Source organism: Gopherus evgoodei, chromosome 4 (assembly GCF_007399415.2).
Source record: "Gopherus evgoodei ecotype Sinaloan lineage chromosome 4, rGopEvg1_v1.p, whole genome shotgun sequence".
Classification (NCBI taxonomy): Eukaryota; Metazoa; Chordata; order Testudines; family Testudinidae; genus Gopherus; species Gopherus evgoodei.
In genome coordinates, this window is record NC_044325.1 from 75,985,171 (window position 1) to 76,011,943 (window position 26,773).

At 46.4% G+C, this 26,773-nt stretch overlaps 1 protein-coding gene across 1 annotated transcript in view; it reads left to right on the forward strand.

Annotated features, from left to right (window-relative positions):
- Positions 1 to 26,773, forward strand: part of CKAP5 (cytoskeleton associated protein 5) — a 121,098-nt gene that overhangs the window by 35,714 nt on the left and 58,611 nt on the right. The window contains exons 11-21 of the mRNA XM_030559902.1: positions 2,555 to 2,644; positions 2,771 to 2,935; positions 3,498 to 3,626; positions 4,500 to 4,682; positions 5,946 to 6,059; positions 7,492 to 7,602; positions 8,695 to 8,787; positions 16,046 to 16,231; positions 16,487 to 16,581; positions 22,666 to 22,723; positions 22,805 to 22,930. Coding sequence (XP_030415762.1) covers positions 2,555 to 2,644; positions 2,771 to 2,935; positions 3,498 to 3,626; positions 4,500 to 4,682; positions 5,946 to 6,059; positions 7,492 to 7,602; positions 8,695 to 8,787; positions 16,046 to 16,231; positions 16,487 to 16,581; positions 22,666 to 22,723; positions 22,805 to 22,930 — 1,350 coding nt within the window. The remainder of the gene's footprint in view (positions 1 to 2,554; positions 2,645 to 2,770; positions 2,936 to 3,497; positions 3,627 to 4,499; positions 4,683 to 5,945; positions 6,060 to 7,491; positions 7,603 to 8,694; positions 8,788 to 16,045; positions 16,232 to 16,486; positions 16,582 to 22,665; positions 22,724 to 22,804; positions 22,931 to 26,773) is intronic.

Genomic DNA, 26,773 nt, shown 5'->3' on the forward strand with positions numbered 1-26,773 from the left:
GATTGGACGGAGGAATTAGTGGATTTAAATGCGGAAGAGGCCTGGAATTACTTTAAGTCGCAGCTGCGGAGACTGTCGGAAGCCTGCATCCCGAGAAAGGGGGAAAAAACCATGGGCAGGAGTTGTAGGCCAAACTGGATGAGCAAGCAACTCAGAGAGGGGATTAGACAAAAGCAGAAAGCTTACAGGGAGTGGAAGAAAGGCAGGATCAGTAAGGAAAGCTACCTTGGTGAGGTCAGAACGTGTAGGGATAAAGTGAGGAAGGCTAAAAGCCGCATTGAACTGGACCTTGCAAAGGGAATCAAAACCAATAGTAAAAGGTTCTACAGCCACATAAATAAGAAGAAAACAAAGAAAGAAGAAGTGGGGCCGCTATACACTGAGGATGGAATGGAGGTTAAGGATAACCTAGGCATGGCCCAACATCTAAACAAGTACTTTGCTTCAGTTTTTAATAAGACTAGTGAGGAACCTTGCGATGATGGAGGGATGATAAACGGGAATGTGGATATGGAAGTGGATATTACCGCAACTGAGGTAGAGGCCGTACTTGAACAGCTCGATGGGACGAAGTCGGAGGGCCCGGACAATCTCCATCCGAGGATATTAAAGGAACTGGCACGTGAAATTGCGAGCCCGTTAGCGAGAATTTTTAAGCAATCGATAAACTCGGGGGTTGTGCCGTATGACTGGAGAATTGCTAATGTAGTTCCTATTTTTAAGAAAGGGAATAAAAGTGATCCAGGTAATTATAGGCCTGTTAGCTTGACGTCTGTAGTATGCAAGGTCTTGGAAAAAATTTTAAGGGAGAAAGTAGTTAAGGACATAGAGGTCAATGGTAATTGGGACGAATTGCAACACGGATTTAGTAAAGGTAGATCGTGTCAAACCAATCTGATCTCCTTCTTTGAGAAGGTGACGGATTACTTAGATAAAGGAAATGCGGTAGATATAATTTACCTAGATTTCAGTAAGGCGTTCGACACGGTTCCGCACGGGGAACTGTTAGTCAAATTGGAAAAGATGGGAATGAATATGAAAGTTGTAAGTTGGATAAGGAACTGGTTAAAGGGGAGACTCCAGAGGGTCGTATTGAAAGGTGAATTGTCACGCTGGAAGGAGGTCACTAGTGGAGTTCCTCAAGGATCGGTTTTGGGACCGATCTTATTTAACCTTTTTATTACTGACCTTGGCACAAAGAGCGGGAATGTGCTAATAAAGTTTGCGGATGACACGAAGCTGGGGGGTATTGCTAACACGGAGAAGGACAGGGATACTATTCAGGAAGATCTGAACCACCTTGTAAACTGGAGTAATAGAAATAGGATGAAATACAATAATGAAAAGTGCAAGGTTATGCATTTAGGAATTAATAATAAGAATTTTGGATATATGTTGGGGGCGCATCAGTTGGAAGCGACGGAGGAGGAGAAGGACCTTGGGGTACTGGTTGATAGCAGGATGACTATGAGTCGCCAATGTGATACGGCTGTTAAAAAAGCAAATGCGATTTTGGGATGCATCAGGCGGGGTATTTCCTGCAAGGATAAGGAAGTGTTAGTACCGTTATACAAGGCGTTGGTGAGACCCTATCTGGAATACTGTGTGCAGTTCTGGTGTCCCATGTTCAAGAAGGATGAATTCAAACTGGAACAGGTTCAGAGACGGGCTACAAGGATGATCCGAGGAATGGAAAAACTGCCTTATGAAAGGAGACTCAAAGAGCTTGGCTTGTTTAGCCTGGCCAAAAGAAGGCTGCAGGGGGATATGCTTGCTCTATAGAAATATATCAGGGGGGTTAACGGTAGGGAGGGAGAGGAATTATTTAAGTTTAGTACTAATGTAGGCACGAGGACGAATGGGTATAAACTGGATATTAGGAAGTTTAGACTTGAAATTAGACGAAGGTTTCTAACCATTAGGGGAGTGAAGTTCTGGAACAGCCTTCCGAGGGAAGTAGTGGGGGCAAAAGACTTTCCTGGCTTTAAGACAAAGCTTGATAAGTATATGGAGGGGATGTTATGATAGGATTGTTAATTTGGGCAATTGATCTTGGATTACCACCAGATAGGTCTGCTCAATGGTCTGCGGGGAGATGTTGGATGGAATGGGAACTGAGTTACTGCAGAGAATTCCTTCTTGGGTGCTGGCTGGTGACTCTTGCCCACATGCTCAGGGTTTAGCTGATCGCCATATTTGGGGTCGGGAAGGAATTTTCCTCCAGGGCGGATTGGCAGGGGCCCTGGAGGTTTTTCGCCTTCCCCTGCAGCGTGGGGCACGGGTCGCTTGCTGGTGGTTTCTCTGCAGCTTGAGGTCTTCAAACCAATTTTGAGGATTTCAATAACTCAGTCCTGGGTTAGGGGTTGTTATAAAATTGGATGGGTGGGGTTCTGTGGCCTGCCTTGTGCAGGAGGTCAGACTAGATGATCAGATTGGTCCCTTCTGACCTATGAGTCTATGAGACTCATGAGGGTGAGAAGTGTCACATTGGGGAGGAGTTTTGTTTTTTCTGCAGTTAGGCAATTGAAGTATTGTGTCTTCTTTTTAAAAACAGGTTGTGCCGACTATCCTGGAGAAGTTCAAAGAGAAGAAGCCACAGGTCGTGCAGGCCCTGCAGGAAGCCATAGATGCAATCTTCCTTACGGTAAGGACAAGTGTTAAACTCTGTCAATACTGTGCTACTGAGAATTGATCATGCTGATTGTTTGAGAAGACTCTCTTCTCCTATCCCTCTTCTGAAGCTAACCACCTCACATGTTCAATCTTTTAGACTACATTGCAGAACATAAGTGAGGATATTTTGGCTGTGATGGATAACAAAAACCCAACAATCAAGCAGCAGACATCCCTATTCATTGCAAGAAGTTTTCGTCACTGTACACCTTCTACCCTGCCAAAGAGCCTGCTAAAACCCTTCTGTGCTGCTCTTCTTAAGGTAAAACAGGACGGATTGATACTTCTGTAGGAAGCAGTGTGTTGTGATGGATGCATTGGATTGGATGAGGTGAGAAGCCTTGCTGATAGGATGTACCATGTAGTGAAGTTTTGCGTATTCTGGTGCAGCAAGTAGGACAAATGGGAGGGTTGGGTGACAACTAGCCTGCAGCAATGGAGACTAGTTTTCTTTTTTCCAGTGGAATAACGTTATTTGATCCTGTTTAGTTTCCTGAATGGAAAAGACTCTCTTCCCTATGGTACAAGTGGAGTTTTAGGACAAAGAGTGGAAATCACTGACTTATGAGAGACTAGGCCTGCTTGTGACATTGTATAAGCTTTTTTTCCCCTGAACTAAACTTCTACCACTCTGTCATAAAATGATATTGAGGGGGAAATAGCTTTAAGATAACTAGTCACCAGTGGACTACACTAATGCCTCCTCCCTTCATACAATCCACTCTTCTCCACAAGTATTTCCAGTAAAAATAGGTTATTGCTATTATAATTTATAACAGTACTTAGTACTCACCTTGTTCTTTACAAATGAATCCTCTCAACAGCATATCAATGACTCTGCTCCTGAAGTTAGAGATGCTGCATTTGAAGCACTAGGCACAGCTCTGAAGGTGGCTGGAGAGAAAGCTGTGAACCCTTTCCTAGCAGATGTGGACAAACTCAAACTAGATCGGGTGAGCTTATGGATTTGGACAGAATGCTGTATATGTAGTGGCTAGTGAAGTGCTTTCATACCTCTGCAGTGTCCTAGTGTGTTGTGGGTAACAAATTTCCTAAAACCCATGTAGGGAATAATCCATCTCTAAGGTGTATTATCTGAGGCTTAATGTGGACTAGTATTTAAAGGTGTGATGTTCATTTCCCATGCCCCCCAACCTGCCAGCTGTAACTTGGTCAGTTTAGGATCATTAAAGGCACTGACGTCTAAACTTGTTAGTGTACATTAGCTAACGTCGCTCCTTAAATCCTGATTTAGATACGAGGCCTCTGTTGTTGGTTTGGAGGTTGTGGTGTCTGTAATAGATTTCTATCTTATCTCCATTCTGCCAGCTGGAGTTTGGAACTCTGCCATCTGGTTTGTGACCCTAGTTAAGCTTCAAATCCTGCATAACAGTATGTATGGACTTGTCCCTTCAGGGTGAGGTATTCACCTATGTACAGATGCTGACAGGCTTGTTAAATAAGCTTTTAAACTATGTAGTCAGTCATTCAGTGATACCTGCTCTAAAGACTGACTTTGCTTTTAACCTCTTTTATAAGGTCTTCCTTTCTATATACGCATCTTCCACTTACATTAATGGGAGTTGTATGCACACGTTGAGACTGTACTGTGGGGACTAGAAGTTCAAATTGATGCCTTTGTCCTGTTAACGTTGCTAAGTGCTGCTTAAATAGCATTAGCTTTTTGGCAGTAAAACAAGTTGTATGATTTTCATGTAGCTCCTGGAGCTGTAGTGTCTCGGAGCTGGCTCTGGACTGGTGGCTTTGACTGGTTAGATGCTGCAGCTGTACTTAAATGGCTTTGGTCTCTTAACATTGTTCCTTAGATTAAAGAGTGTGCTGAAAAGGTGGAGCTGGCTTATGGTAAGAACACAGGTGGAGCAGCTGATAAAAAGGAATGCAGACCTGCTGCTGGAAAGACCCCAGTTCTTTCAGGGGCTGCTGGGGACAAGGATACAAAAGACACTTCAGCCAAATCAGGACCTTTGAAAAAGGCTCCCGCTGCCAAGGTAAGTGGAACATAGACAGTCTGCCTCGCACATGATGGCCTGAGATAGTTACTGCTTGAAACCCCAAAGTTGGCCTATTTAAATTTCCTCCAGTTGCAGCCCTCTGCAAATCTAATGTACAAGTTAATCAAAACAAATCTTTTCTTCTGTTCCTGTTCTACCTCTTGTTCAGGAGTAGGTGGTATGCAGTAACAGGCTTTAAAAGAATGCATCCTGTACTCTTTCAGAAAGCAATCTGGTGTGGAATTGAGAATTCCACCATTATCTGTCCACTAAATGATTTCTTGCTTGTGTTTTAATGCCAAGTCCTGATGATGTGATACTGCGGACAGCCCAATGAATACTTCCAAAGGGTTCTGTAAGCAGTAATGCAGCTGGGCGTGCCAATGTAATACTAATGCATCGCTGAAGAGAGAACACACTCAATGACAATATGTTGCTCTTGCAATAAACATGCTCTGGAGTGTTATCTTCCTGATTATCAAGTGTGTAAACTACCAGTTCTGTGATGATTAAATTTTTAGAAGCTTCAAGCAATACATTGTTGTCTTAGCACCCTTCAGTCCCCTTTGCTTGGTCAAACAGTTGTTGAGGAATGCAGAAGTGAATATTTAAATTGATGAGGGGTCTCAAAACACCTGTTCCGTACTGTAGGAAAAACTAATTTTATTTTTCCAGACTGCCAGTCACACTTTATGCCTAACTGCAACTTCAAAGGAAATTGATTTGATTAACTTATTGTTCTCGCACCCTTTTCAAATGAACATTAATCCTTCTTCTGTTTCCACTGCCTTTAACTTCTCACTATTTGACCCAACTCCTGAAGTTTACTGTCCTGGAAATATAACGTCTGAGCGAGTCTGTTCGTTATCATCCTGCCCATTGCACACTGCTACTGTTAAAAGTAACAACTTGTTTGTCGAACTACATTGTTACTGAAGACGTAAGTCTCCTTAATGCAGGAGTAATCAGTAGGCAGACTCTTTGAGACAAATCCAGACGGCCACAGACTTAACGGACCACAAAGTCTTTTTGTTTACATGGTACTATCATGGTTCTTGCAGTGTGAAAAAATGTTTCTCCAGAGTCTGGGCCTTGACCAAGAAATTGGACCTTGACAAAAAATAGAGTACCCCTGCCTTAATGTATCCTTGGAAGTAGAGCATGGAATGTTGGAAAGCAAGACCCTTTGATTTTAAGTATTGATTTTGAACTCTGGTGAATTAAGAGCTTGATCCTTGCTAACTCTTGTTTCCTCCTTAGTCCTCTGGCCCTCCCAAGAAAGGCAAGCCAGCTGCAGCTGCTGGTGCAGGAGGTGCTGCAACCAAAGGCAAGAAAGGATCTGAGATCAAAGAGATATTTGAACCTGAACTCTCGGTAGGTACTGTACTATATTCTGTAATGCGAAGTGCAATGCAGTATCATGTAAGCAGTGCTAGTTGGGCTATTCTCTTGATTTTGTAGAGTTAATGGCCCTGAAGTTGGGATTGAAACACCTGAAGCAGGGGAAAGCAATGGGTTTAAACTGGAACAGTGTGTGAGGAACTGTACATAACTGTTAATCTTGACTTGTGGAGCCTCTAATAAACACACAATCAGGTTGTTTTCTGTACAATCCATTATTCAAATATCTGTGGGGACTTTTATGAACTTGACTGTGGCCTAAGTGTGATTTTTTTTGCCTCTCAGCTAAACTGAGGTGTGGGGAGGCTGAGATGTAATTTCTGTGGAATTACCAGGTGTGTAACTAAATTGTATTGTCTGGAGTTAAAAGCCTTGAAAACCCAAGAGTATCCTGGAGTTTGACTTTGGAACGTGGGCTGAAATACCCTAGATAGTTCAGTGATTTGCTCAGGCCTACCTATTGAAAACCTAGTCTGCTTCTGGGCTATTCAGAAAGAGTTTGAGTTTTGCAATTGAATCTGAAGTGTTTCATACTGAGACATATAGTTTGTATCAGTAGCTATGTTCTGATGAAGGAGCAGAAAAAGTTAGAAACCCACAAGGAAGCTGTCTGTGTGCTGAGCAGCAATAAAAAGAAAGTCATTGTGTTTGAACTCCTTGGTGTAGCCTTCATGCTCTAGATTTGTATGGAGAGTCCTAAAAATGAGAATTTTCCTAGTTATTTGATGCTACTGGTGTAAAAATTGAATATCTGACAGTCTGTCAAATATGCAGCCCTTGAGGGAGATGCAGATGAGAAGAACCTAGTGGGAATGAATGAATGAGATAAGCTCCCTCCTTGTGGATAATGCACTGAAATAAACTTGCTAAACACTACTCATCCCCTCTCCTAGAATGGACATGTAAAATGTCTTCTCTACTCTCCCCCTCCCCCACCCTCTTTATCAGTCCTCCTGATGATTGACTTTGTCTCCCTGACTAAATATTCATAATATTTGCAAAGCTGCACTAAAATTTGCTTAACCCTAAAACGAAGAGAAGACAGCACAAGATTACACTTTGCTCTTCTCCCAGTATGTCTGATTAACTTTTGCTGATTGCTATGCTTAGATTGATCTCCTCTATCACAATGCATGGGTATCCTTTCTCATAATTTAAATACCTCCTCCTGAATACCACTTTCACAAGGCCTATAAACTGTAATCTGCAGCAGTCATCTCAACTAGTAAAAATACTGTTCCTCCTCTCGATCTCTTGTGTGGATCTACTAATTGGTCCTCCTACATAACTATGCTTCAAGGCACATGCAATCTCTATGCCCTCCTGTACTTGTATACCAGTCAGTAATCTGATTATTAAAGAGAGCGTACGGTAAGGTGTTAACCTTGTTGTATTCTGTCTGCAGATAGAAGTGTGTGAAGAGAGAGCTTCAGCTGTCCTCCCAGCCTCTTGCATACAGCAGTTAGATAGTGGTAACTGGAAGGAGAGACTTGCTTGCATGGAGGAGTTTCAGAAGGTAAGTATTGTGCAACGGATAGTAAGAGGATGACTTTTTTTTTTTAAAGGAAGCATGAAAAACTGAAATTTATGACTTTCTGCTGCCATTTAGTCTCAACCTGTTACTCTGACTACTGCAAATGTCTGCCACAATCGACCAAAATCCCTGCTGGCTCCACACTAGCCAACAATTAAAATACAAATGCTGGCTGTAGATGCTTCTAGTTTCAAATGCCAGCTGATTGCATCCTATTACATCAGCCTTTACAGCTGGGAATATGAGGGATCTCCATTGTCTCCCCTGGAAACACACAAACTAAGCATTATGAGTTACAGACACTGGTCTATTTAGTGTGGAGCTGGCTTTCTTCCCTTAAAGCATCCTTACCATGTGATGCTTTTGGACTGAGTCTTACTTTAAAAGGCACCTACTGCACATCTGCATATATTTCATATCCTATTGCAACTGCTATTAAGCTTCAGTATTTGGCATATAAACAGGCTTAAGTGTAGTGGCCTATCCCTTTTACCACAAAGGGCTGCACTTTATAGTCTGATGGGGTCTGGAGCAGCATCTAGCCTCTAGCAATCATTAAGCTTCAAGTTTTCACTGGGACGCAACTTCCCCTCTTGGAATGGATTAAAGAGCAGCTTTAAAAGCTACAAAGTAGACTTTTAAGTCCAAGATGTCTAGACTCCATTTTTATGAGGAGTTGTCTGGTGCAACCTCTGTTTTAAGTTGAAATGGTACTGGGTATGTGATGCACCTCTCAATAGTTACTGGATTTTTTTTTTAGAGGATGCTGTGCTATTTGTCCAAGACAATATTGCCATTTAAAAAAAATTGTTGGGCATGGCTGCTCGTGTGTTTGGAGTTTTGTATGGGCGCACGTTAAATAAAACAAAGGAAATAAATACAAATGCATTAAAAAGGCCTTTTGTCTAAAGGACATAACAGCTCATAGGCCCCCCCTTGGTGTAAAATGAAATCCAGACTAGTCCTATTTATCTTGCAAAGAAACCTAAATCGCAAATCTCACTCCCAATAGTTTCCTTGGATTTTATTTTGCATGTTTTGGACCTAATGGTTAATTTGATTTTGACCCTTTAGGCCGTAGAACTGATAGAGAGAAGTGAAATGCCCTGCCAAGCTCTGGTGAGGATGCTGGCCAAGAAACCTGGGTGGAAGGAAACCAACTTTCAGGTAGACCACTATCTTGTCCTATAGATTGCAGTCTCTTGCTACAACAGTAGTCTGTTACTCCATTGTACACCCTCTTACCTGCTAAAAGAAATGCAGATCTTAGGCTATAAAAATGCAACTGCTGGTGGCTGGTTACTTCGTTGCTTAGTCAATAAATACTCTGATTTGAGCATGTCAGTTTCTGCTTTAGGATTCTTAATGGGGCACTTCTTTCCAAGTAACTTGTTTTTCTTCATGCCTTTGTAATAGAGGAACAATCTAAAGGAATTCATATTTAGAGGCCACCTTTAAAGAAATACTGTTAGCTTCATTTAGGCCTGAAGTTGGGCTTTTGTAGAAAATATTTTTGATACCCAATATAAATTGAAATCAACTGAAAAGAAATTCTGTTAAAATGTTCTGAGGATCTTAACATAGCGCTAGCATAATACTCCTATATCAGATAAAACAGTGGTTGAAGGCACAAGAGTTTTTGGTGTAAGCAGTGATAGAACCACCTCAGTTTTAATAGTAGTTCTAGAAGTCCTTATGTCCATCCATTCTTGGGTAAAATTTGAACAGCTGTATTTTTGTGGCTGTGTCAGCAAGAGAAGAAAATTGAGTTCTTTGAGTGCTTGTTCATGTCCATTTCATATTAGGTGTGTATGCTTGCCACATGCACCAGTGCCAGAAGTTTTTCTCTCAGCAGTATCTGTGGGGGACTGGCTCTGGTGCCCTCTGGAGGTGGCACCCACATGGCACAGTATAAGGGGTGCCGCCAGCACCCCGCACCCTCAGTTCCTTCTTGCTGCCAGTGACAGTGCTGGAACGTCTGTTGCTTCGGCTAGCATTGATTCCTTCTCTGTTCTTGTGATCTTTGAAATTCTGTAAAATAGTTATGCATAGTAGTTTTCCTAGTTACCCTTAGTAGTAGTTCTCAAACTCTGTTAGTCCTGAATGAAACGCGGTCGAGGCATGCCCCAGTCCGCAGGCTTTAAGCCTTGTGATGGCTACAAACAGCCTATGCCTGTCAGCAATCCACACATCAGCTAAGTGAGGGGTATTTAAGTGACAAGTGCCATATCTGCAAGTCCTTCAAACCTTGGACGAAGAAGGAGCTCAATATCTGTCTAAGAATGCTCCTAATGGAATTGGCACTCACTCCGGCGCTGGCGCAGTGGTCCAACTCTGCACCAAGCACTATGGCCTCTGTACGCAGGGCTCCCCCGGCGGTGTCCACAAGCCAGCACCGGTCTCTCTCCACAACTCCAGTCAAGAAGCCGAAAAAGACTGAGGAGAAGATCTCCTATGTCGTACAAGAGAAAGGAGAGGGTGAGGGTGAGCCAAGACCAGTGTCAGGCAGCTCAACGTCCCCCTTGAGAAGTTGGGCCCCAGCTCAAGTCGAGTGGTGCAGCCCATCCCATGCCTTGACTGTGACTCCGGATAGCAGTGCAGGCCCTGGCCAGCTTCAGGTGACGTCGACGCCCGAAGCCCTTCATGCAGCTCAAGAGATCCTGATGCTCCTGGTGCTGCTCTTCACCAGCTCCTGCGGTACTCCAGTCTTGGGGAAAATCTGTGTTGGGATCTATGCATGTGTCCCTGCCTCAGCATTCCCCATCGAAGAAGGCATCCCTCCAGTGTTCACCTACTTGCAGCTGTCCTGCCTCAGGATGGGATAGGCAGGCTCAGTGGAGCCTGCTTCGGTCCCCGCACCGGGGGCACCGATTGAGGGACTCAAGGCGTACCTCGCTAGTAGATTGGCACAGATCCTCTAAGGCACATACCACTTTGCAAGTGCTCCAGGACCAGCTCTGACCATCTTCCTGGGCCTAGAGCCAATCCCAGGACTGATCGGGTACCAGAGATCGCTAGGCCATCATCACCTGTCTGCAAAAGGGAAGGTCACCCTGCTCGAGATGATCCAGCAACTGGCTTGTAGTAGCTCTCGGTCTCATTCGACATCCCAGTCGGGTAGTCGACGCAGATCCTCTGAATGTTAGTGCCCAAGAGCCCTACCAAGACCGTCTTGCTTGGACAGGTCGGCTTCAGGATGCAGCGACTGGCACCAGTCGGACAAGAGCCACCGCTCAGACCAATCCTGGTCACCTGGGACCGACTGCTCTGCTGGTAGCTCTAGCTGGGAACGAGGTTCCCTGACTGTGGGACGAGCCCCGGTACCGATGGTGCCAACTATATTATCAGCACCAAAACCTGTCCCATTTCCCCAAACGTAGTGTCTGGTACTGTGGTATCTGTGGACCTTAGGGGTTCACCCAACCTTTCCAGGCTGCTCATTCTGTGTCAGGAGCCTCTGAGAGGCCAGCGGCCTCAATATCCTGCCCCCTCTGGTGCTGGAGACTTCAGGGGGTAAGACCCTGCAGATCCAGGAGGACCCGGGGAGCAAGTTGCTGTGCCACCAGTGGACATGGGGGTTCCCGTGGAACTGGCATCAGCATTGTCTGGTGACGATGAGGACATCATGGGACCCCCCTTGCCCAGTTCCTCAGGATGATATCAAGGCACATCAGGAACTTCTAAAGAGGATTGCTTCTAACCTAGGGCTTCAGGCAGAGGATTTGGAAGAGCCCTTGGACTCTGTTTGATGTCCTCAGCTCCTGCCAGGGTGGCTCTACCTCTTCATGAAGGGGTTTCTAAGATCACTAATGCCCTGTGGCAGATCCCCCTCCTCCCTGACCCCTATCTCTCTAAAAGAGCTTAATGCAAGTACTTTGACAGCAAAGGGCATGAGTACTTGTACTCCCACCCAGCCCAATTCTCTTGTGGTTGAGGCGGTTAACCACAAGGAGAGGCAGGGACAACCTGGGGATACCCCCAAAAATAAAGACTCAAGGAGGCTGGATCTATTCGAATGAAAGGTTTATTCGTCTTCCAGCCTTCAGTTGAGAGTGCCCAACCACCAAGCTCTCCTTGGCTGATCTGATTTCAATATGTGGCAAGCCATTGCCAAGTTTGAAGGGTCGCTCCCTAAGGCTTCCAGGAAGGAATTCTGAGTGATCCTCAATGAGGACGTGACTGTGGCCAGGGTGGCCCTCCAGGCAGCATCAGACACTGTGGATGCTGCTGCCCATGCCATGGCTTCCGCTATCTCCATGCGGTGAGCCTCTTTGCTGCTCCTCTGGATGCCCACTGGGGCCCAGCAGTCAATGCAGAACTTGCCCTTTGATGGCCAGGCCCTATTAGCGGAACAGACAGTAAATTGCATGACCTCAAGGACTCCTGCACCACCCTAAAAACCTTGGGTTTCTACACCCCAGCCCTGGCACGTAAGCTGTTCAAACTGCAGCAGTCACAGGGCCTGAGGAGTCAGCCTTGGCAAGACCAGCCCCCATAAATGAGCCAAGGGCTACAAGTGCCGCTTGAGCCACCCACCTCTACCCTCTGCCCAGTTGGGCTTGACCTTTAAAGCAGGGGGCCAAACAGTCATTTTGAGGGTGCGCCTGAGGGCTACCTACCAGATTATTTACTGGATCCATCCTTCCCTGTGTTCTCCAACTGCTATTCTCTCTTCCTGCCTTCCTTTATCGCTATAACCTCTGATCCTCAGTACAGGGGAACTGGGTTATATCCTATAGTTCCTTTCTACCACCCCTTCCCTCCCACCTTCCCGATCCCTCTTCAGGGACCCCTCTCATGAGTCTCCTCATGCAGGAGGTAATGGAGTTACTACAGCTGGGTGCAATGGAAGAAGTTCCTCATGAGTACATCAACAAGGAGTTCTGTTCCCGGTACTTTTAATCCCAAAGGCCAAGTGCGGTCTATGGCCCATCCTAGACCTGCGAGACCTCAACAAGTATTTAAAGAAATTAAAGTTCTGCATGGTTTTCCTGGCTTCTATTGTCCCCTCCCTGGATCCGGGAGACTGGTATGCTGCCCTAGACTTGGACTCATACTTTCACATAGTGATCTTTCAAGGACACAGACACTTCCTCCAATTTACAGTCAAGGCCCCCACCACTACCGGTTTGCAGTCTTCCTGTTCAGCCTGGTGACAGCACAGAAAGTGTTTGCCAAGTGCATGTTCGTGGTAGTGGCTTACTTCAGGCACTGGGGTATTCGGAGCTATCTGTACCTTGACAACTGGTTCATCAAGGACAGCTCTAGGTCTCAAGTCCAAAGGGATATCAGGGTGCTTCAGGCCACGTGTTGCTCTCTGGGCCTGCTGGGATATGACAAAAAGTCGATGTTGGTGCTGAGGATGGAGTTCATCGGAGCGGTCCTCGATTTGACCTGCACCAGGGCGTTTCTGCTGCTGGAAAGGGTCAGATGTTGCCAGACTTCATCACGGAAGTCTCCATGTTCCTTTCCTCTGACTGCAGATCGACCCTGGCTGTGCTTCCTGGGTCACATGGCAGCATGCACTTACGTGGTCTGTTATACCAGGCTCCAGATATGCCTCTGTAACAATGGCTAAGGACAGTCTATTCCCAGTCCAGAGACCCTCTGGAAAAGATCGTTGCCATTCCCCAGGCAATCTTTACCTTGCTGTGGTGGTGGACCAACTGCAAGACAGTCCTGGAGAGGGGTATGTTCAGCAGCCCCCCTCACTCCGTCGAGTTGGTGTTGGATGCCTCAGACCTCGACTGGCTTGTGGATCTCTGCGACCTCCATGCACAGGGCACGTGGTCCCCAGAGAAGGCGAAGTTGCACATAAACATCAAAGAGCTCCAAGTAGTTCTGACTGACAACACAGCCGCTATATTCCACATCAACAGCAAGGGGGAGCACGCTCATAGGCTTTGTCGAGAGTCACTCTATCTATGGGACTTCTGCATCAGCCACGAAATACATCTGGAAGCTTGTCACCTTCCTGGTGTCAAGAATATGCTGGTGGACCAACTCAGCAGGGACTTCTCCTCTCATCATGAGTGGTCGCTCCATCCAGCCTGCATGATCTTCCAAAGTTGGGAAACTCCCCAAGTGGCCTGTTCGCTACCAGACAGAACATGAAATGCCCCTGGTTTTGCTCTTAGCAAGGTCCGAGCAAGGGCTCCCTCTCCAATGCTTTCCTGTCATGGTCAGGGAGCCTGATGTACACGTTCCCTCCAATTCCACTCCGTGGCAGTGTCCTGGCAAAGATTGAGATACAAAGCACAGGTTGTTGTGATCGCCCTGGCGTGACCTCGCCAACAGTGGTTCGGAATGCTCATGAGCTTGTCAGCACCGACTCCCTGGCCCCTGCCCAACCGCCCGGACCTGCCACCACAGGACCATGTCCAACTCCTACACCCTAGCCTCGAGTCCCTCCATCTCTGTGTGGATGCTGCATGGCTGAACCTGGAGGAACAGACCTGTTTGGCAGGAATCCAACAGGTCCTCCTAGGGAGTAGGAACCCCTCAACCAGACTGACTTACCTTGTCAAGTGGATGAGGTTTTCCCGCTGGGTGTCAGAGTATGGCATCTCTCCCTCATGTTCTTCCATGCAGGCTGTCCTGGACTACTTGCTCATTTGAGGAACCAGGGGCTGGCACACTCTTCCATTAGAGTGTATCTAGCGGCCATCTCCACTTTTCACTCACCAATCCAAGGACAAATGGTGTTTTCTGATGGCATAACTGTCAGATTCATGAGAGGGCTCGAGAGACTCTTCCCGCAGGTACAGACTCCTGTCCCGCAGCGAGGTCTTAACTTGGTCCTCTCTGGGCTCACAGCCCACCCTCTGATCCGCTGGGTTCCTGCTCCCTTGCTCACCAGTCATGGAAGGTTGTGTGTCTGGTGGTGGTGATGTCTGCAAGACGGGATCTCTGAAATTTTAAGCCTTGATCTCAGAACCTCTGTACAAAGTCTTCTACAAAGATAAGGTTCAGTTACGGCCTCACCTGGCCTTCCTGCTTAAGGTGGTCTCCACCTTCCATATCAATCAGGACATCTTCCTCCCGGTGTTCTGTCCCAAACTGCACAAGACCAGTGAGGAGAGGCATCTTCATTCCCTGGACATCTGGAGGGCTTTGGCTTTCTACTTGGAACGTACCAAGTCTTTCTGAAAATCAACTCAACTTTTCATCACTACAGCAGATAGGATGTAGGGTCACCCAGTGTCCTCACAGAGAATTTTCAATTGGATTACCTCGTGCATAAGGACCTGTTAGGACCTGGCGGGGATTCCGCCGCCACTGATTGTCCGAGCCCACTCGACAAGAATACAGGCATCTTCAGCCGACTTCCGGGCATACATCCCTGTCCAGGACATCTGTAAAGCTGCAGTGTGTTCACGTTTTCCGCTCATTATGCCATCACTCAGCAGGCCAGAGGTGACACTGCGTTCAGCAGAGCTTTGTTGCAATCTACACGACCATGAACTCCTACCCACTTCCAGGGATACTGCTTTAGAGTCACCTAATGTGGAACCCCTGGGGGTTCATGAAATGTTACAGGGGGTTCTCGAGAATTTCCTAATGGCGGCAGAGCTGTCCCTAGTGACTGGGACAACTTGGGGCCAGCAGCCCAGAGCCCCTGGACTTCCAAGAGCTAAGCAAATCAAAGCAAGCATATCTGTCATGCTGAAGAGATTTAAACTTCAAGACTCCTTATAAGAATTGGAAAGGGAGGTGAATATTTTTTTCCCTTTTTTTTTTTTTTAATTTAAATAGACAGCTGGTATTTCAAAATTACTATGAAGAACAAGTTTAAGCGTTGTTGTAACATGCGTTTGTTTGCCTGGACTGCTCAAGACCTGAATGCTTGTGTAGGAGGAACTCTTTGAGTTGGCTTCTTAAATGCCTTCATGCTGTTTCACATTTGATACTCCTTGATGAAACATAGGAGCCTTGTCTTATAAGAGGCTTATTCAAAATGATACAAGCTACGAAAGTGAGATCTTGGAAGAGTGTTGCCATTTTCATAATGTAATAAAAATACTGTAGTGATAAATAATAGTGTATAATAAACTTGTCATAAAAAAAAATTTTATCTCCAAGATCACTGATTTTATAATTTTATATTCAAGTAAAGAAGAAAACCCTTGGAAATATTAATTTTTTAGGAGGGAGTTAACGAGACTTGATGTTTCAGTGAAAAGGGTTCACAGGTTGTTAAAGTTTGGGAACCACTGCTCTAGTTGCTTGTGTCCTGCTAGTTATTAGTAACTTCCGTAGTAGCTGTAAACCTACTCTTTTATTCTGTTTCTACTCGGGTCTTCGGAGATTCTGTTTGACAGGACTTCAGGCTAATCTGAGCTGCATTGTGGTCCAGGCTAGAACATATAGCAGCACACAAGTCTATTTACTTTCCTAATATGGCTATGCTGTTTGTCCCTCCCAGGTAATGCAAATGAAGCTTCATATAGTTGCCCTGATTGCTCAGAAGGGGAACTTTTCCAAAACATCAGCCCAGATTGTGCTGGATGGTCTCGTGGACAAGATTGGTGATGTGAAATGTGGGAGTAACGCAAAAGAAGCAATGACAGCAATAGCGGAAGCATGTCTGTTGCCATGGACTGCTGAACAGGTCAGTGGGGAATGAATAGAGATTACCTCTGGCTGCCTAGTGTGGCTCATAACTTTCTCTTCTTCAGATATATACCTTATTGCAACCACTCTCTCCTTACAGTAGAGCATTAATTATCTGTTGTGCATATATCCTTATCTATCTCAGTTTAACAGCACTACAACGTCTTAGCAGGTGCCAGCACTCTTCTGTTAGAGGGTGTTCCATCTGATCTATCAGTGACAATAAAGATTTGATTTTTCCTTTCTATTCCAGGTTATGTCCATGGCTTTCTCTCAAAAAAATCCTAAAAACCAGTCGGAAACCCTGAACTGGCTCTCGAATGCAATCAAAGAGTTTGGCTTTTCTGGGTAAGTCTTAGGATAAGGTATTGAATAGAAAAATTGAGATGCGAGTTTTCATTGTAGGAAAAACTGAGATTCTGCTTCTCCACAGAATGCAGTGTGGATTGTTTTTTGATGGACTGCTGAGACAAGTGCATCAGGCCTTTGTTCCCAGAGTTCTCAGACATTAGTATTTAACTACGAGCTTCAAAAAGCTATTCAGTCACATAGACGTTTTCGTGGGTCAGGTTAAATGTTTAATGTAGCCATATAGTAAAAATAAGGAAGTCCATGAGTGAATACTGGTTAGCTTCTTCAAGTAGTGTTCCTATGGATGCTCCACTGTAGATGTCTGCCGCCCTGCACTGCTGATTAGAGAACTTTGGTAGCAGTGGCTGTTGGGCCCACATATGCACTGTCTCCCCTCAAGCTGCAAGACTTGTACTTCCATGTAGCCATCCACCAAACCCACAGAAAGTGCCTGTGTTTCATAGCTGATCATATAACTATCAGTAAAATGTACTGGCATTTCTACAGAAGGTTTTAATGAAATGCCTCAAGGTGGTAGCAACTGATTTGAGGAGACAAGACGTTCATATCTACCCCAGGTTGGATGATTGGTTGCTCTGAGGTGAAACACTGGATTGATAAGAAGGTCCTAGTACCACATTGTCACTGCTCAACTGACTTGGTTGTTGAACTCACAAACGTGACAAAACATCCCCCTCCATGGCAGACACTAACTACAGATGTGGCAGGAACAGGTTGTGGAGCTCATCTGAACCATCTGCAGATCCAAGGGACTTGGTCCCCAGATGAAGTGGGGCTACATGCAAATGTCTTTGCTCTCTGAGCCATCAGATTGGCCTGTATAGGACAGGTATAACACTTCAAAATTTGGACAGGTACGGCACCATACAGATTCTGCAGTATTTACCTGATAGCTTCCAGGTGGGGGAAGCTCTTAGCCATGCACTACATGAAGAAGCTATCAGCTTCTGGAACTGGTGACATTAGAATAGGGTAACACTGATAGTCCTTCATCTCCTGGGAGTCAGCAAAAACTTAGCAGACTTCCTGGGCAGGCAGACAGTAACCATGAATGTTCCTTGCACAGATCTATCATGGAAGTGATATTCTATCAGTAGGGATCCTCCATGAGAGACTTGTTTGGCACCAAGAAAAATGCAGATTGTCAATTTCTATTCCAAAAGAGGCCTGAGTCCAGAGTCTCTGCCCAATGTCTGTCTTCTGGAGTAGAATAGAGGCTTACTTTATGCCTTTCCACCAACTCCTTGATTCCCAGGGAGACTTCCAAAATCAAGAGACAAAGCCATGATCACTCTGGTGGCTCCAGGCTTTGTGAGGTAGTTCTGATTTACAAATGTCCATCCAGCTGTCAGACTGTTTGGACCTGATCTGACAGTGGTGGCATAAAGTTCTTCATCCAGACCCAAAGTCACTGTATTTAATGATGTGGTGGTGAAGTGGCTAAGCACCATAGACAGAGATTTCTCCCTGCAGATCCAGGAAATCCTGATACAAAACAGGAAAACTTTTACCAGAATATATTATTCAGAAAAGAGGTTCTTGATATGGGCAGGCCATAAAAGCCCAAACCCAGAGCAGATCTCAGTACCACAGAACCTTGATTATATTGTACCTCAGACAGGCCAGTCTTTCGTTCAGCTCTATTAAAGGCCACTTTGCCATTCCAGTTTGTTGCCTGCTTTACATTCATGTTTGGTCTTTCATCCCACAGTACTGATGCTTCTTAAAGGGCTGCTATTCACCAGTCAGAGAACCCATTCCTGCATGGAATGTCTGTCTATTCCTATTGACATGGAGACTCCATTTGACCTTCTGTTTCAGTGTATCTTGGAATGCTCTATACACCATCTCACTTTGAAGACAGTCTGAGAGTAGTCTGGAAGAGCTTGGCTTGTTTATTAAATACCAGGGAGAGTGAAGAGCTATTTAAGCTAAAGGACAATGTTGTTCACAGGAACAAATGGTTATAAACTGGCCATGAACAAACTCAGGCTGGAAACTAGAAGATTACTAACCATCAGAGGGGTGAGGTTCTGGAATAGCCTCATGGTAGGAATTGTGAGTGCAAACAACTTAATTAGTTTCCAGAGAGCTGGACAAACTTCAGTGCAATTTTATGATGGGGTGGCTTGTGATGGTAGGGGGCACAGGGCTCAACAGCCCTGAAGCTCACTTCTGATTTGTCTTTTTTTCCTGAAAGCTTATGCTTCAGGGTTTCAGCTGGCCATCTGCAGGGGTTAGGAAAGCATCCAGGAGGTCCAGAGCTCTGATGTGGCACCAAGTATCCTTCAGGTGCTGGGCTTGTTGGTTCTTGCTCACATGCTCAGGGTTTAACTGATCATATGTGGGGTTGGGAAGGAATTTCTCCCCAGGCAGTGACCTTGGAAATTGTTTGCACCTCTCTGCAGCGTGTACCTCATTTGATCATTTCCCTGTTACCATGGCGGGAGGGGGGGCCTTTGGGCTCTGGTTCACCGTGGTCCTTCTTATTCTCTGTTGGTAGCACAAGTGTAGTCTCCTATGAGCTATAACACTTTGGTCCATTTTGGTTGTTGGATTTTAGTGTGTGGGTGCTGGTGGCTTGTGATATATAGAATGTCAAAGTAGATTATCTTGGAGGTCTCTTCTGGCCTTAAACACTAATCATTGTCACTCTGGCCAGAAGAAAAAGAGAGCTTCAGGCGGTTATTGCTGACCCTCCCTATACAACATTCCATAGGGACATGGTGGAGTTAATACCTCACCTGAACTTCATCCCCAGGAAGGCCTCGGAATATCATCTAAACTAATCCATTAATTTACCTGTCTCTTTGCAAAGATCGCATTCAATACCGGGTGGGGGCAGGGACTGGGGAATTACACTCTCGCTCTCTCAATAGAGCCGGGCGTTACAAAGGTCAGAATGGATCACATAATGTATCTTGTTACCAATTCATGAGTGAATTTCTCACCAAACATAAAGGCTTACTGCCCCAGGGTTGAAATAATGTCTTCTGGCTGCTTCAGATGTGCTAATATCAGATCTGCAAGATGATGACATGGAGTAACCTACTGACCTATGCCAAACATCTTGGACATAGCTGCCAGAGGAGACACCAAGTTCAGGAGAGCAAAACTACAATCACTGTTAGACTAATGCAGCTGAAACTCCTCATTCACATCATCTAATGAGGATGGTGCTTGCCAATCACCTACAGGGATCCACAGCGACACACTAAGTATTAACCATTCTCCCTTATTCAAGGGTATGTCCCTATAGGCCAGGGGTCTCAAATGTGAATGCTCGACTGCCGCCACAGTCCTTCATCTGGCGCCCGCCAGATGAAAAGGTTGGGGACAACTGCTATAGGCAGCCATTTTGGACTCCACAACAGCAAGAGCTCATCCCCTAGCCCCACCCCAGAGCCTGCACACCCAGCCAGAGCCTGCACCCCAGCCCTCATCCCCCTCCTGCCCTCTGAACCCCTCAGTGCCAGCCTGGACCCCCAACTAGAGCAAACCAATCTTTATGTGCAGAGTCGCTAAGACTCTAGAACTGGTGTATTTCCCAGTGAATAAGCATATCAGCAATCCATCTACTAGGCCTTCAGAATACAATTGCACATTCCCTGAGCAGTTGCTTTTGGCAAGATCACAAATGGGAGCTCAAAGACTGTCTTTTTTCAGTATGTGCCAGACCCAGGGTCTGCCATGAGTAGATCTCTTTGCCACTCTGAACAACTCCAGATGTCACTTGTTGTTGCTCCAAGGAAGGTTACAGCTTCAGTTCTCTTGGAGATGTGTGGATATTTCCATGGCCTCAGGTCCTGCTTTATGCTTATCCACTGATATCATTAATACTCAAGACTCTTTTCTCAGGTTATGCATGGAAAGAGTGCTATTCTCATAGCATCAGTCAGGCCAAGACAGGTGTAGTACCCAAACTTCATCCACCACTTGGAGGTGGCACCCCTGTGATTACCACTTAGGAACTATAGACACACAGCTTGGGGTCCCTCATCCTCCCCACCCGTTCCTTTCTGAACCTCAGGACATGGATCCTGAATGGTTCTCACCCATGGAATTGACCTGTTCAGTTGCAGTTAAGTTGGGTTTTTTTGTCCAGTAGAAAGCCCAGTATTCAGAAGACTTACTTCCAGAAGTGGAAATGCTTTCACTCTGGTGCTCTTCCATCTCCTCAAGCCTCAGAAGTTCCGCTTCCCAAGGTACTGAACTATCCGTTGAGATGCCTCAGTTTTATTTCCAATAATCTCAGTGAAGATACAGTTGGCTGCTATCACAGCTTTCCACCCACCCATCCAGAGGTTCTTGGTTTTTGCCCACCCTGTCACAGGCAGATTCTTCAAAGGTCTGTACAATTTATATCCTGTTTGGGACCAAGCCCCCAAGTGGGACCTCAGCCTTGTTCTTAATGCTCTAAGTAGAGCCCCCTTTGAACCAATGGCTACCTGCTCTCTCCTCCATCTCTCCTTTAAAACTTAATTCCTGGTCACCATTACTTCAGCATCAGCGGTGGGAGAGCTGGGGGCACTCATGGCTGAACCACCATATACCACCTTTTATAGGGGAACTGCTGTACTATGCCCTCATTCCTGTTTTCTTCCTAAGGTCTCATCAGTATATCCTATTAACCAAGAGATTTGACTTCCTGTATTCAACTCAAAATCTCATTCCTCTAGAGAAGAATCAAGCCTTCATTCACTGGGATGTTAGACCCTGTCTTCTATTTAGAAAGAACTAAATCCTTTAGGACCTCTCCAAGCGTATTTGTATCATTTGCAGAAAGAACGAAGGGCCAACTTATTTCTAAGCAGAGATTATTTAAGTGGGTTTTGGGTTGTATTTTTGCCTGTTATGAAAGAACTGAGGTACAGCCTCTCCACAGACTGACAGCACATTACATTAGAGCTCAGTCAAAGTCTGTGGTTCTAATAAAAGATGTTCCTATAGCAGAAATCTGCAGGTGACTTTTTGGACTTCTAGTCATACCTTTACCAAGTCTTATGCCATCTTACCTGCTTCCAGAGATGTCACTGTCTTTTGGTGATGCAGTTCTCTACACAGTTCTTGACCTACCTCCCCAGCACTCACCTTCTCTTTGAATTACTGCTTAAGAGTCTCCTATGGTGGAGCATCCATGGGGACATATACTTGGAGGGGGGTGTTACTTACTTACTTACAGAAACTAGAGTTCTTAAGGTTTTTGTTCTTGTGGGGTGCTCCACTTCCCACCCTCCTTTCCCTCTGCTGTGAAGTCTCTGGCTTCATGGCTGTGAAGCAACTGAGCGGCGACAAGCCTGCTCCTCCCTATATCCCCTCATTTGGAATACGAGGTGCTGTTCTGCACAGGCTCAGGCCTGTGAGCACTACTTTAGTCTCTGATCAAGAGTGCATGAGCATATGCCCATCCTACAGTGGAGCACCCATATAGACAAAAAGATGTTGAACACGCATTATTGTAAGATAAGTAACCTCTCCTTTATCTACACTGGCTGTGGTTCTTCCATATGTTGTCAGTGTGGAACCCATGTCCCCATTTTTCAGAGTCCTTCGCTACCATGAGCTTCAAATTCTGAACTTAAGGGGGGGGTCACAGCCACTCTGTCCTTTATGCCCTCACACAGAGGTCCATGGTACATTGCCATTCAGAAAACTGTCTTATGTATATGGGGAATGTGTGCACCTACAGTGGGACCCATACTGAAAACATCTAGAAGAACCATTATTGCAATATATGTAACCGTTTTTATTCATGGACTAACTTTTCAGGCAATAAAAGGGCTGCCTTCATATTTATAGTAAACTGGTCTTGGGTAGTATTTCACTGAAAAAGATTATCCAACTTTGGAAAGAGCTTTCTGTTAACTCACTACCTTTTAGGTTTATCTACAAATATAAATGTCTGATGCTTTGGGGAGTTTTGTTGATATTTACAGTCTAACAGGTTAAAAGTTAAATTATCTTCCATAACTAATTGTAGCAGCCTAGTTTCTTACTGATGCCTCCTGCATGTTGCCCTGTAGGCTATCCTGATTTTATGATATTCATATTCCCTCTTAGGTTGAATGTTAAGGCTTTCATCAGCAACGTAAAGACAGCTCTTGCAGCCACTAACCCAGTGAGTAAATGTAAATTAATTCTGAAACTTCAACACTGTTAGTTTGAAGTCCATTAAGTGCTTTCTGTTCTGTTTTGGCAGGCTGTAAGGACTGCTGCTATTACCTTGTTGGGTGTCATGTATCTCTATGTGGGACCCCCTTTGCGAATGTTCTTTGAGGATGAGAAGCCAGCTCTTCTCTCCCAGATAGATGCAGAATTTGAAAAGGTAAGACCTCTGCAATCCTTAGTTCTCTTAGTAGACAGCTGGAAGTGCTAACTTCAATATAGCGTAGGGTGACCAGATCACTGAGGTCAAATATCAGGACATGGGGGGGCAGGGACAGAGGGGAAAATAATGGTGGCAGAGCAAAAGAAAATCCCCCACCCCGGACTCCTCCTCCCTGCGCAAGCGCTGGAGGGAGGCTCGGGAGACTCAGAGGAGCGCAGGGCTGGAGTGAGTGTGAGTCCGGCCTGGCCCCGAGCAGGTAGGACTCGGGTGCAGTACCTGGAGGGAGAGTCAGGGGTGGCCCGCAGGGCCAGCCGGCGGCTGTTCTCCCCACCTGGGCAACAGGACTCGGGAGCAGCCGCTGCTGCAGCTCCCACTGCTGCTGGAGGAGAAAGCGGCTGCTGGCCAACCTTGGCAGCTGCGGCTCTGGCACCCATGAACCCCCCAGAGCCCAGGCCTGCTGTGGGGACCCAGCGCGTACGCTGTGCGTCCCCAGCTCCTGGCCAGTTACATCTGGGCTGGCTGCCCAGCTCTTGGCCAGTCGTGTCTGGACTGGCTGCCCAGCTAGTGCAATCCCGCAGGCAGCCCCGGAGTGGGGGCAGCAGGCCCCAGCCCCCCCATCCCGCTTGGGTCTCGCAGGGGAATGAACGGGGCTGGGCTGCCGATGCCTCCGCCGCAGGATTGCACCAGCTGGGCAGCCAGCCCAGACGCGACTGGTCAGGAGCTGGGCGCAATGTGCATGCTGCTGGGTCCCTGCAGCTTGCCCGGGCTCGGGGAGTTCGGGCCCGGGTGCTAAAGTCGCAGCCACCGAGTGCCATGTGCTTGGCCACTTCCTCCCCCCGCGGCAGTGGGAGCTGCAGCAACGGCTGCTCCTGAGTCCCGCTGCCTAAGTGGGGAGAACAGTTGCTGCCTGGCCCCGCAGGCCGCCCCCTCCTCTCCCTCCAGGTACCATGCCCGAGTCCTGCCTGCTTGGGGCCAGACTGGACTCTCACTCACCCTGGCCCCGCACTCCCCTGCATCTCCTGGGCATGGTGTTCTTGGCAAGAGGCGGGGATTTGGGGAGGGAGCCAGTGGGGCAATGAGGGGGTGGGGATTTGGGGAGGGATCCAGTGGGGGAAGGAGGGGACAGAGTCGGGGCGGGGGAGGGCATGAGCCCTTCCAGGCTCTGGAGCCTTTGCTTGTTTGTCCAGTGTCCCAACCTAACATTGGTTGGGACGTGGGACAAACAAGCAAATATCGGGACAGTCTGGTCACCCAGATATAGTGCCATTTGAACTAGGTTTAGAACTCTAAGTAGGCTGGCTCTTTACTGGTATTCCTGGATGACTGATTAGTAGTGTGCGAGACCACCACACTTTGGAGGGCATGTAGCCACACAAATGGGGTTCTTGGCTGTTTTGGCCTTGAATAAGGAGTCACTCTTCTTTGAGTGGTGGTCCCTACTTTGTAGCCCGCATGTGGGATACACTTGCGCACCATGTGGCTGAGTGCATAATTTTTTGCAGGCAGTATCTGGCTATACCTGTCCTTATGCTCCCACCCAAGGGGAAATAAGGGTGGTGCAGGCCATCTCCTCTCCAGTTCCTTCTTGTCGCCTCATGATCTGAGGTGTCCTCAGCTCCTTTTTTAGTGTTATTCATTCCTTTAAGAATTGTGTATAGTTGGTTTTAGTAGTAGTTATACCTTAGTATAGCATAGATAGTTAAAGGGAATTTTTCCCCAGCCCCAGGAATTTTCCTCTGAGAAGTCTGGGATTAATGCCAGGATCCCAGGATTCAAAAGCTGTTTCCTGCCTTTGCTTCTCTTCTGTGAGTGAGGAACGTCAATGCTGGCTCTACTGAGTGAGGCTTACATATCTGCCAAGTACAGCACCTGCTGCTCTTTTTACTCTTAAGAGCTGGGTACTGAGACTCAGAAAATACCTTATGGAGAAGGCAATGAAGTCCCAATCAGATCTAGGCTGGGGGACTACCCCTTTACATCAACCTTTTCAAGTGGGCAGCACCCCTCTGAGCATTAGCTCAGGAATGGAGGCTAAGTCTGTTAAGCCTAAGAGAAGGATTCACAAGAGTATGGAGCACTCTCATGGACATAAGGATAAGTCTTCTGTGTCCATGTCATAAAAAGAAAGCATCTCTCCATTACCCCATAGTCATGAGCGAACACACACAAGCTCTAATGTCTTAAGCCAGACTAAATCTTCTCAGAAAGAAGAAGGCCCACAAATGTATGGATCCAACAGTTCTGACGCTGGCTCTGGTGGTGGAGACATGGGGTTAGCTCCTTGTGCTTTCATCCACTTTGGCAACTAAGGTGGTATCGATAGCTAAACAGCCCCAGAGAGATCAGACAAACATGGTGACCAGCTCCACCAGTGGACTCTCCTTGTACTCTGGAACAGTTCGGGACATGTGTCTCCCTGGAAGATGTCTTTGCTCTCCCCTATCGGCATCAATAGCTCCTATCAGGTCTGTCAACGTTCCAGGATGTTATGCTTAAGGAGGAGTCTATCACAAGGAGATAGTCGTTCCCCAATTCCACCTGCCAGATTGCAGCCATCAGTCCCACCAGTGACTGGGGATCCAGCCTTCTATTCTGGTGAGTCAGAGACTCCATAGGTGTCTGCAGTACTGAGAGATGGCCCCGAACAGAAGCCCTAGGAGGTCAGGGTTCCAACTTCCAACCAGACATGATTTGGCCATGGGACAGGTGGTACTCCATGCCATCCCCCTCCAGTGACTCCATCTTACTGGCACTATTAGGAGCCCTACCCTGGACACCCAGATCAGTGCATTAGTCCTACTTGCCATTGTCTGGCCATATACAACCAGCTCTGAGTATTCGGAGGAGGAAGGTGACCTGGATTTTATGATGACGAGATTGCTCCCAGAACAGTAACTGGTCAGGTGGTCACTCCATATTCTCAGTCTCCACCGGATGACTAAACTATACCAAGACTTTATGTATAAGTTAGTGGCAGAGCTACAAATCCAGCTGGAAGAAGTTCAAGAGTCTCAGGGCAGCTTTCTAGACATTCTTCAGCTCTCCAGTCCCAGTAGAGTGGCCTTCCCCATCAATGAGGACATCATGAACCCAACAAAGGCAGTTTCGTACACCCCTGCTTCTTGTGCTCCCACCCCTAAAAGGGCCAAGTATCGCTACTTTTGTCCTATCCAGGGGAGGAGTTCTTGATGGCCAGGCAGCTACAGAGCAATCCAAGCAACAGCACTTCTTATCCTCTGATAAGGGTACACAAGACTTGACCTTCTGGAAAGAAAGATATTCTCTTTCACCTCCCTCCAGTTCAGCGTATCTAATTGTCAGGCCCTCTTGGCCAAATATGATACCAGTTATGCTAGTCTCTAGAGTTTAAGGACAATGTCTAGGAGGAGGATAGAGTCCGCTTTCAGGCCTTACTGTATGAGAGCAAATTGGTGGCCAAAACTTCACTCTTAAGTCATGGTGGAGGGGTTTGGTTATGATCGTTGTCATGAGGAGAGACTTGTTGCAATCCTCAGGTTTCCCTAAAAAGGTGCAAGTACGATTGCACAGAAAAACAGATGAGTGTCTCCACCCCTTCAAAGACTTGAACAACACTTCACTTGCTGGGCATCTATACCTCTGCTCCCAAGAGTAAGCATCATAGATAGGGATATGGGGCAAGACCATCTCCTCCACCCTTTTATCATCAACATCATCAGGACTCACCACATAAGAAACAGAGGTGTATAGACCCAGGAACTCAGCCTCTGAAACATCCACTGTTGTCATAAACAGATAGCTAAGGGTTAATGTTCTTTTACCTGAAAAGGGTTAACAGAGGGAACCAAACACCTGACCAGA